The sequence below is a fragment of the Lactuca virosa genome, chromosome 7, assembly GCF_052849685.1.
Source record: "Lactuca virosa cultivar CGN04683 chromosome 7, Lactuca_virosa_CGN04683_v6, whole genome shotgun sequence".
Taxonomy (NCBI): domain Eukaryota; kingdom Viridiplantae; phylum Streptophyta; class Magnoliopsida; order Asterales; family Asteraceae; genus Lactuca; species Lactuca virosa.
The window spans coordinates 33363259-33374900 of record NC_136432.1 but is presented as its reverse complement, the minus strand read 5'-3'; the positions used below and the strand labels follow the sequence as shown (position 1 = coordinate 33374900).

The window sequence follows — 11642 nt, the reverse complement described above, 5'->3', positions numbered from 1 at the left end:
GTAAATGATATTCCATAATAGGTGACATCCTTATGTCCACGTGGTACTGTTATGACGTCTATGTAAATTTTTATTTAAGGTTAATATAATTATATATATATATATATATATGAAATACGAATACTACACTGAAAATTTATAATTTAATATGGATATTTATGTCTGCATTATATATTAATCACGTAAATTAATATGGGCCAAACATGTCGGTCAATGCAAGTTTGGTAATATACAAATGAAAATAAAATGGTAAAATTTATACGTTACTAGTAATTTTAGTGATCTATAATATAAAAAAAATAGGTGATCTGTTTTAATTTTATTAAACTATAAAAGTAAAATTTTAAAATTAATATTAATTTAATAAAAAGTATAAAATATATGAAAACCGAATAAAATTTTATAGACATGTTACAAACAACTTTAGTGACTTTGAATAAAAAAAATAAGTACTAAACGAGTCGAAAATAGATAGGTGGTTGGCATGAAATCACATTAACCTTAAATAAAAATTCACGTAGACGTCATAACAGCACCATGTGGACATAAGGAGGCCACCTGTAATAGAAAACCATTTACGTAATTGAAGTTATCTTCATTGGCATAATGGGAAACCAAACAATTTATTAATACAGTTAAAACATAAGTGACTTCAACAACCAAATTAATCAAATTAATTATTATAAGATGTTATTTTCTGACATTAACCCTAAAAAAATATTAGTTTTAATAGGACATTAGTGCTATTATTGACCATGAAGATTAACCTTAGAGCATCTCCTATTGGACCTTATTTTGAGGTCCATAGCGATATATATATATATATATATATATATATATATATATATATATATATATATATATATATATATATATATATATATATATAGGATCATTTGAGAACCTTTAGTTTTACCGAGAACTAAAGGTGAAACGTTAGATCAAAATTTTTAATGGCTTATATCAAATATGGCATACTTGTAATTAGCAACAGTTTTAATGGTATCTTAGACTTTTAAAAAAATGGCCAGAGGGGTATATTAGGGATAAACTATATTATTTCCAAATAATTAATTGAGTAAATTACATGAATCGTCATTCATGCAGGTACCAAAATGCACGTTTAGTCTCTATTTTCAAAAATTAACTCGAACCGTCATTCATTTTGTTAAAAGTTGCACGGTGCATCCCTCGTTAAAATTAATATACATAAAGGATGTCAATTCAAGTTTGGTAATATACAAATCAAAGTAAAATGATATAATTCATACGTTACGACCTATAATATATAAAAAAAATAGTTGATCTGTTTTAATTTTATTAAAAATATAAAAGTAAAAATTTAAAATTAATATTAATTTAATAAAAAATATAAAATATATGAAGACCGAATTTTAAGCTTAAAAAATAATATATATATATATATATATATATATATATATATATATATATATATATATATATATATATATGAAATACGAATACTACGCTAAAAAATTATAATTTAATATGGATATGTATGTCTACATTATATATTAATCACGTAAATTAATATGGGCCAAACATGTTCGTCAATGCAAAGTTTGGTAATATACAAATGAAAATAAAATGATACAATTTATACGTTATTAGTAATTTTAGTGATCTATAATATAAAAAAAAATAGGTGATCTGTTTTAATTTTATTAAACTATAAAAGTAAAAATTTAAAATTAATATTAATTTAATAAAAAGTATAAAATATATGAAAACCGAATAAAATTTTATAGACATGTTACAAACAACTTTAGTGACCTTGAATAAAAAAGTAAGTACTAAACGAGTCGAAAATAGATAGGTGGTTGGCATGAAATCACATTAACCTTAAATAAAAATTCAAGTAGACGTCATAACAGCACCACGTGGACATAAGGATGCCACCTGTTATAGAAAACCATTTACGTAATTAAAGTTATCTTCATTGGCATAATGGGAAACCAAACAATTTATTGAATACAGTTAAAAAATAAGTGACTTCAACAACCAAATTAATCAAATTAATTATTATAAAATGTTATTTTATTAACCCTAAAAAATATTAGTTTTAACATGACCTTAGTGTTATCATTGACCATGAAGATTAACCTTAGAGCATCTCTTGTTGGACCTCATTTTGAGGTCCATAGCGATTTATATATATATATATATATATATATATATATATATATATATATATATATATATATAGAATCATTTGAGAACCTTTAGTTTTATCGAGAACTAAAGGTGAGACGTTATATCAAAATTTTTAATGGCTTATATCAAATATGACATACTTGTAATTAGCAACAGTTTTAATGGTATCTTAGACTTTTAAAAAATGGCCAGAGGGGTATATTAGGGATAAACTATATTATTTCCAAATAATTAATTGAGTAAATTACATGAATCGTCATTCATGCAGGTACCAAAATGCACGTTTAGTCTCTATTTTCAAAAATTAACTCGAATCGTCATTCATTTTGTTAAAAGTTGCACGGTGCATCCCTCGTTAAAATTAATATACATAAAGGATGTCAATGCAAGTTTGGTAATATACAAATCAAAGTAAAATGATATAATTCATACCTTACGACCTATAATATATAAAAAAATAGTTGATCTGTTTTAATTTTATTAAAAATATAAAAGTAAAAATTTAAAATTAATATTAATTTAATAAAAAGTATAAAATATACGAAAACCGAATTTTAAGCTTAAAAAATAATATATATATATATATATATATATATATATATATATATATATATATATATATATATATATATATATATATATATATCATATCAACATTACATGTCATTAGCGTGGAGCACATATGTCGTGCAAGATGTCCATTTTAGCTTGTTGACGTATAAAACCAAATAAAATTTTATAGACATGTTACAAACAACTGTAGTGACCTATAACAAAAAAATAAGTATTAAACGAGTCAAAAGAAGATAGGTGGTTGGTATGAAATCACATTAACCTTAAATAAAAATTCACATACACGTCAGTACATCACCACGTGGACATAAGAATGTCACATGTTATGGAAAACCATTTACGTAACTGAAGTTATCTTCACTGGCATAATGGGAAACCAAACAATTTATTGAATACAGTTAAAACATAAGTGACTTCAACAACCAAATTAATCAAATTAATTATTATTAGATGTTATTTTTTGATATTAACCCTGAAAAATATTAGTTGTAATAGGCCTTAGTGTTATTATTGACCATGAAGATTAACCTTAGAGCATCTCTTGTTGGACCTCACATAGCGATGTCATGTCATGCTCAAGAGGAGGGACCAGTTTTTGTAGCTCTCCCTCCGACGTCACTTCCCTCTTGAGTCACCTCAATATTCGTCTTTGTTTCCTACCCACTTCTTGAAGAGCACCACCTTCTTTTCCTCCCTCTTCTTCCTTGCTTACTTTGAGTAGATCATAAACTTCTTTCGGTCAATCACAATCTCCTCTTCCCTGAAGACATACCGTCCACCCTTAGCAACATAGAAACTCTTACAAATCATGAATCTCTTTTTACTATCCATAAACATTTTCTAGATTTATAAATGGGTATCATTATTTGTTTTATTTATTCAACTTTTGTTTCTCTATTTTAAATAATATAACAAAAACAGCTAGTTATATTTTATTTGTAAAACATATTATCCATCTTAATAAAACGAAATCAATATAGATTTTGTATAAAACTATATATATATATATATATATATATATATATATATATATATATATTAAAACTTGTTAAAGTATATTCCATATTTGTTTTATTTTTAAGTGTATGGATGAAATCAATTTAATGGTGTCATTTATTTTATCTTCTGATATATATATTTTTGTAATCTAGCGATATCAAGTATTGGTGCAGGGTGTCTCTCAGCGACAAGCTGTGGGTTCATGTCTTGTTGTGGACGAAATGTGTCGTTTATTATATGATAGAATGCGTGTGTTTGTCGTTCTAAATAAATAAATAAATAAGAAAAAATAGCTTAAGTTAATATATATTAATATAGTTAGGGTAGAAAATAAAAATATGAAAGATATGCTTAAAATGAAAATTTAAATTGAATTTGCAGCGCTGTCCCTTGATTTTTTATGGATTCCACCAAAAGATTGAGGTGGTGTTTACACGTGGAGAAAATTAACGAAGGGGGAAAGAGAGAGTCTTCTTTTTTCTCCCTTGTAGCCGGCCGTAAACCAGCTCACACGACACCACGACTACGGAAGCCGGATCCGTGTTCACGTGTAAGGTTGGGTTGCCACATCCCGTAGCCACTGTCCACCACACCCGATGGCCTTATACCATAGACCTCTTTTCTAAGAAATATGATTAATTATCATTGCACTTTATGGACAATTAGAACTAATATACGATAAGAACCGGTTTGAAGACTTCCACTATGATCTGACATTGTGGTTAGAAGACCCCTGGTTTCTTAAATGCTTAATAAGTGTTCGGAAGATCAGTTCTTTGATTCGTTATAAATAACACTCCATTCTTGCACAACTTTAATATTTATACTTGTAGTTTAAAATAAAATTTTAAAAAAAAAAAGTACAAACAAAATATAGAACATTTCACACAAACCCTTTGAATTTGCTTACTCAATGTATCAAAGGTATCTTGTGTAGATATACTTTCTCAGTAAGATTCCCTTCGTTACCAATTCTCACAAATCCCTCAAAACCCAAATGATGAACCTTCGTTTTCCAACTTAAAATACTATGAAATCTAACCATAGTCTCCACCGTCACCCTCAACACCGCACCACCGCCGGCGTTTCCTGCCCGGAATTCTCGGTCAGCATCAATCAAAACCTCCTCCGTCACAGTCTTCCTTTGGCCTTGACAAAAAGAACCCAACGACTTACTCCCACAAAGAACACCACCATTGTATAACTTCACATCAATCAAAATATAACAAATTGTAATGCCACTGTTGGGATTCGTGATCTGGAGGTCAAGATCGACTGAATTGTTTCGAAGGGTTTCGTTTTGTTGAACTTTTGTGAGGCTCCGGTTGCCGGATTTTGGAATTTGGATGGCGGTGATGGTGAATTTAGGGTTTCGTGGTTTTGTGATTAACCAGATCACGACTGCCACCATGCTTAAAACTATCAGAACTTGAAGGAACCAACAGTAGATAGCGAAAGGGGATTCTGATGCTTTTCTCCTGACCATGGTTTCAAGGCTATTGAACTGAGTTTAAAGATGTTATAGGATTCGAAGAGGCTATACTTTATAGAAACATAAATGCTTTGTGGCTTTTCGTGTGCATATGAAACTGCGTTGTTATGATTTACATAAGATACTATGTGCATTCAATATGGGACTTTCATTTATTTGTTTACAGTTTGAGAAAACTTATCATGGTTATGAGAATTTTTTATGATAGACATTTTTCTATGTTCAAACATATATTTTTGGCTGAATGAGCTAGAAAGACTGTTTTATTTGCATAAAAAATAAATATATCCCGTAAGATATGTTTTTATCATAAAGCTGTAAAACTATATCTTTCTGGCTGAATGGGTCGGAAAGACAATTGTGCCCCAAACTTTGCCTCTTTCTTTTTTCTCTTCGACGCTCTTCATCAAACATCATCGCCTCCACACCAAGCTCTCTACTTCGTTGCAAACCAGCCTCCCCCTGCCGGAGCATCGTTGCTGCCACTAGCTCCGCTCTCTACTACAAGAAATTCTGATTTTAACTATAAGAAATTCTGATTTGAACATACATTTTTTCTTATCGGCGCTCTTCATCAAACATCAAACATCATCGCCTCCACACCAAGCTCTCTACTATAAGAAATTCTGAATTTAATATACATTTTGTGTAATTTTGATTTTGTATGACAACTTATATTTGAATTTTTAAATGATTATTATGTAATTTTGATTTTGTATAACAATTTGTATGTTTTTATAATTATTCAACAACTTCATCCATCACAGTATAGAACATGGTAATATGGTCATTTTTTCATCATTCAACACAGTCAGTCAGATATACAATCAAACATAGTGATTTATTTCCCAGTCAGTAAACTTTCTCATATAACAACTATACGGACCCTAAGTTGACTAGTCCAAATTTAGATTAGAGATTGAGTTTGACTGAATAAGATATAAATCAATTTGCAACCATCAAACAACTTAACAATGTTAGAAAATGGTGGTTAAACTTTCTAAAATGATAAATCTACTTTCTTTTTTTTTTCTTATTTTGTCTTTTTGTCTCATTCATTTTTTATGTTAATTAAAGAAATTAAAAGTAAAACTAATATCTATTAAAACTTAAAAATGACATACAATGTATAATAGAGAAAAAAATGAAAGCGAGATGATATAATAAATAAATAATTTACTTTGATTCGTGATTTCAAATTTATGTTCTTAAGAAATAGTCTTTTTTGTTGAAATGAATCTTCTTTTTAGCTTTATGGGGCACTTTCTTGTTGTCTCTTTGATGGAAAGTTAACCTTTGGACATTGGAAGACTCTTCTCTGTATTTGCTTAGTTGTAAACTTGTCTTTTTGACATCTTGCTTCGTTTAGAAGTTGCAAATCCATCACATAAAGTACAATCATTCATGCACAAAGTACATACACACAGAGAAACTAACATCATTAAGTAAAATAAACTGGACATTTCTTTTTCTCATCGCTTCGTAATATCACCCCATTTGACCCAACCCCGATTTCACAATTGGCATGCATTTTATGATGTCTGCTGTCCCACGTGGATACCTTAAACCGAATCGATGATGCCACGTCAATCCTAAACGGAACTACCCCGCGTTTTCGGGCATCAAAAAGTTGCCCCCAACGGACCCGGTCAATCCTCAATGTGGGTCCCGACAATGTGCCATAGATTAAGTGTGCATTCCTGGGTGATTGATAGAATGGAAACAGTATTGGTGATTCCGCGATTGTTTGATCTTGATGATAGATTGTTAGATTCATTGTGTCGTAGTAGATGCCTATATCAAGATTCGGGTTTCGGGCAGTCACGTTGAATGTTATCCGGGCAGTTGAAAATCCGTTAGGGTTAGCTAAATTAGAGATGGAGAATTCTTGTATATAGAACCGGGGACGATGTGGGCGCAAACTTAGCCATAAAATGAACGTTGCTAGGCCAACCGTGAACAAAATACCAAGAAAAATCCCGCATATTAGCTTTGTTACACGAGTGGTTAGACTTTCTTTCACATGGTGTTTGTTGTAAAAGGCATTATGATTCCCTGTTACCTGATGACCGTCGTCTATACGGCCATCAGGATTATGGCGGACATTCATTAGATGTCCGCCAGTATTATGGCGGCCATCTACACGGCTGTCAGGATTATGGCGGCCATCTCGTAGACGGTCATCCGGTAGACGATCACTGGGATTGTGGCGGGCATCTGGGGTGTGATGGATGTTGATTTGGTGGTGTGGGGTGTTCATGGTGGTGGTGGGAAGTGGGAAGAGATTGGGGGGTAGTTTTAAAAATTGGTGAAAAGTTGGTAATGTGGTGGTGGGGTTTTTATTTTGAGGGTGGCCGAAGATGAAAGGGATGGTTAGTGGAGGCGTTGTGGTGGTAGAAAGTAAAGAATATTGAAGGTATTGTTACTTGTTATCTTTAGGTGACCTTTTAGGTTGCTTTTGAAGGAAGTACATCATGCTAGACTAGTTGTACATTAGAAGGTATAGGTATTTCTTGTGGTACATGACAAGTATTGTATAAGGTAATGTGTACCTATTAGCTAGTTGAATGTAACAATTACAAGGTGTTTTGATGTTTGTTTTCTGAATTAATATTATATGATTGCTCTCATTTGAAGAAACAAATGATTAGTTTTTAGTGTTTTAATTAAGTGATTTTGATTTTACATGTTTGGTTATTTTGAGGCCAAATAATCAATTTGGACCATCTATAACAAAATTAATTATTTTGATTAACAATAATTACTATATTATTTTTGTTTAATCTTAAATGAAAGATATCTTTTGACTCTAGCAAAAAAAACATCGTTAAATATCCTGCCATTTCGCCTTTTAGATATTGTTTCGTCTTCTTGGATTTGTGAACAATGCATATCATACCAATATGCACAAACATTGTTTATATATGATAATAATAATAATAAAACTATTCGTTAATTTAGTATTTTGTAGACCATAAACAATACCCATAGAGAGAACTAAAAATGACAATTTGCAAGAGAAGTGAAATGCTTCTAAAGTTCTATGTTGGATAAATGAAAGCGATTGATTTAACATAAGTTAATCTCTTTATTAATCAAAAAGAGGAAAGTGGATGGGTTTGTTTTTGGAGAGCGCATAGAAGCATTGTTCAATCTTGATATCTCAAATCATTACAAAACATTACATTGAATTCCGGTTTGTAAGTTAAAATCGTTCTTTGTACAACAACTAACAAAAAAAAAAAAAAAACAACAACAAAAAACATTTGGTCTGATAATATCAGATGTTAGAAATGTTCTTTCAGCCGATAAGTCAAGGATTTAAGTCTAGTTTTGAGACAAAGATATATATTTATGTATATGTTTATAGATGGTGTGTCACTGTGTCCTTAACTGCTAAAAAAAGAAAAAAAAATTACTATTTTGTTTAACCTTGTCATAATGTGCTTGTCTTAATTCGATAACTTAGCATTCTATGGTCTCGTTTATACCAAACATTACATAATCAAAGTTCAAAGTTACGATATAAAATCATACTAACGAGCTTGAATTAATTATATAAATAAATAAAATAATATAGTTGTTTACACAATACAAATTGTTAGTAATAGACTTTTATCACTATTATTTACATATATACGTATACTCTATTTCTCTATGCTTGTGTAACCGAGGCCAACTCTCACAATACCATACGAAAAAGGACAACATCATCTTCAATGGAAAAACAATTTTTACCTTTACACTTCTAGTAACGTTTAGAGATCCGTGGCATCGAGCACCTGTTTTTTCGATCTTGGTAAAGTCTCAATACAGTAACTGCAGTTTCTTCAATGGCTTTCCCTGTCACTTCTGTAATCACCATTAACAAAATTATTTTAAAGCTTTGAACTTTTTCCCAATTATTTAATAAAAAAAGATAAGATATATTGTAAATTTGTAATATTACTCACCAATTACTGGCCAAGTCGGATTCTGTGCAAAAATCTTGCATGCAAAATCAAGCTCCTGCCTCACATGATCCATCTCTGAATAATTTGTTCTCATTTCTTCCGCGAACCCTAAAGTCTTCGATCTTGCTCTTCTTATAGTTTGCAAAACAACAGGATTTATAGTCAACGCAAACACTTTCTCCTGGTCAACCTCAAACAATGCTTTTGGCAACGAAACTCCCATCACAATAGGCACATTCGCCACTTTGAATCCTTTTTGTGCTAAATAGATCGACAATGGAGTCTTCCCTGTTCGTGAAACACCAGCAAGAACAATGTCTGATTTGTGTAAGTTCTGGGGTAAAGCTCCGTCATCTTGTTTGATAGTGAATTCAATTGCGTCTATTCTCTTGAAGTAATCTTCGGTCAGGGGGAATTTCCTGCCCGGAGCACCACGGGGCAGCCCGGAAGGGGAGACGCCTAAATGCAATGCGATTGCTTCTGTGATTGGGCTGAGGATGTCGGTGGATGGAACGCCCCATCTTTTGCAGGCGTGTCGAGCTGAAGCAGCCATGTTTTCATCGGCGAGTGTGTAAATCAGCATTGCTCCTTCTCTTGCTGCTTGCTTTATTATTTCCATTAGCTGTTCTACGTCTTCAATCTGATTCGAAATTGTGAAACATCAAATCTGAATTCGTGATAAGAGCTTTTGGGTTTTTTTTGAAAACGAAATGTGATTATGAATGAATGAAGTATGAACTAGAATCAATGGAAGTGGAGATATTCAATGAAATTACCCCGGAGAACAAGTGAGTGAGAACCGGACAACCACGATCCACCAAGCAATGTTCGAACTGACCTAACGCCGCGTTAACAGAATGCTCTGCTGTCCATCCGGTGCCATCTGAAACCATGTATATATGTTTCGCACCGGTCGCCGCTTCCTCCATCTCTGCAACACAGCCGTCTTCCTCGTCCGACGAATAACTCGGACTAGTAGATGATTCGCCGTCACCAGAACGCCGCACCGGTGGATCAATAACCTCTGAGTTTTGCAGGAGTGGTCGTTGAACTGGTCGATCTAGTTTCAATCCAGATCTGATTGCGCGAGCTCGGGACCATCGGATTAACTGAGAGCTACCTTTATTGAGCTTACGATGGTCAGGTTCCGGTGGACGGTGGCTCGTCTGCTTAGGTTCAGGTGTAGGTCCAGCAATCAGCGGTGAGGATTGTGGGGGGAGACCAGATAAACTCAAGGTTGAGGAAGATATCATTTTGCTTTTCTTATTTCCAATTTCTTTTTGTTGTTTTATTCAATTATAGATCTTAGTAGTCGGTTATAATGAAAATCTTGATATAAATGGTCCCTCTAGTTTCATGTTTTACGTTTTTCTCTAAACCTTTTTTTTTTCTTTTTTTGTATAGATGGCTTTTATAGTTTCAAAATTTTGTATAATGATCTATATTAAATAAATTTTATATTTTATATTTTCTTTTATATTTTATACTAACTAAATGATTTTTATACCTTTTTATTTTCTTTTAATTATTTTTAATATCAAATAAATAAATAAAAACACCCCACACCCACCCCACAATAAAACTCTAATCGATTACCCACTCCCCATTCAAATGTATTCATGTTCGTCGCCATACACATTCTTTGGAAAGAAAAAAAAAACCATTTAATTGGAAAAACTTTTTGGGATTTTGTTGGATATATATAATTTTTGTGGTTGAATTCTAAAAATAGACATAAAATCAACCATTTCTATATATAGACACGCTCTTTGCGGAGGTGGGCTCCATGGGCTACACGAAATTCACTTAAGCTTCGAGGAATCGACTAACCTTAAAAATAAAAATAAAAGTCTGAAGAAGAATTCCGCATATGATAATACCCGAAGAACAGTTACACAGAACTCCCTTTGCGGGCTCTGCGGAATGACAGAAAGAGCGACTGAGTCAAAGTTCATTGCTCAGCGAAATGGGTAGTTGTAGGTTTGCGGGCTCCACAGAATTGGTAGGTGGAATTGGTGACAAACATTTATGACGTTTTTTTGTGGCATATAAAACAATTTTCTTATTTAAAAATATTTGAGTATATGGGAGAAAATTTGTCTTATTTTTCAGAAAAATATAAGTTTCGTTATTTTATGCACCGAGGGGTTTTGGCAGTTAATTAATGGAATTAACATGTACGTTAGAGTAAAGTATAACAGCTTAGGTTTATTACTTCCGCCTATTTTTGACCGTCAGATATTGTTTGATTTGGTTAAAAATAAGGCACATACGTTCAATAGTAATATATCGTTGTCATTTCAACACCCAGATCGTGAGTATGTCATGAACATTATGATGGGTTTTGAGCATTCTAACACTCATATGGTGTACATGCAACCCTAGAAACCTTGGATCTATGTTTTCTCTAATATACATGCAAATAAGAAATTTCCAAGGTTCTCATCCTA

The 11642-nt window shown here is 32.0% G+C and overlaps 2 protein-coding genes across 2 annotated transcripts; both read right to left on the bottom strand.

The window, feature by feature from the left end:
- Window positions 1–6432: 6432 nt before the first annotated feature.
- On the bottom strand, window positions 6433–7524 carry LOC145125898 (NDR1/HIN1-like protein 12). Its single transcript, XM_079061307.1, has one exon. The coding sequence runs from the start codon at window positions 7497–7499 to the stop codon at window positions 6681–6683; it is 819 nt and encodes a 272-aa protein (XP_078917433.1). The 5' UTR covers window positions 7500–7524; the 3' UTR covers window positions 6433–6680.
- A 1246-nt stretch (window positions 7525–8770) lies between these two features.
- On the bottom strand, window positions 8771–10483 carry LOC145126071 (PPDK regulatory protein). The gene is made up of 3 exons (XM_079061476.1): window positions 9969–10483; window positions 9193–9832; window positions 8771–9091 (listed from the first exon to the last, which is right to left on the bottom strand). The coding sequence occupies exons 1-3, from the start codon at window positions 10443–10445 to the stop codon at window positions 8988–8990; spliced, it is 1221 nt and encodes a 406-aa protein (XP_078917602.1). The 5' UTR covers window positions 10446–10483; the 3' UTR covers window positions 8771–8987.
- Between the last annotated feature and the right edge of the window lie 1159 nt (window positions 10484–11642).

Bases quoted from the DNA above. Each gene is read 5' to 3' on its own strand.
- LOC145125898 (XM_079061307.1), bottom strand. From the start codon at position 7,499: ATGAACACCCCACACCACCAAATCAACATCCATCACACCCCAGATGCC.
- LOC145126071 (XM_079061476.1), bottom strand. From the start codon at position 10,445: ATGATATCTTCCTCAACCTTGAGTTTATCTGGTCTCCCCCCACAATCC. The intron at 9,833-9,968 runs GTAATTTCATTG...ATTTCGAATCAG, and splicing joins TCACTCACTTGTTCTCCGGG to ATTGAAGACGTAGAACAGCT. The intron at 9,092-9,192 runs GTGAGTAATATT...TGGTGATTACAG, and splicing joins TCCGACTTGGCCAGTAATTG to AAGTGACAGGGAAAGCCATT.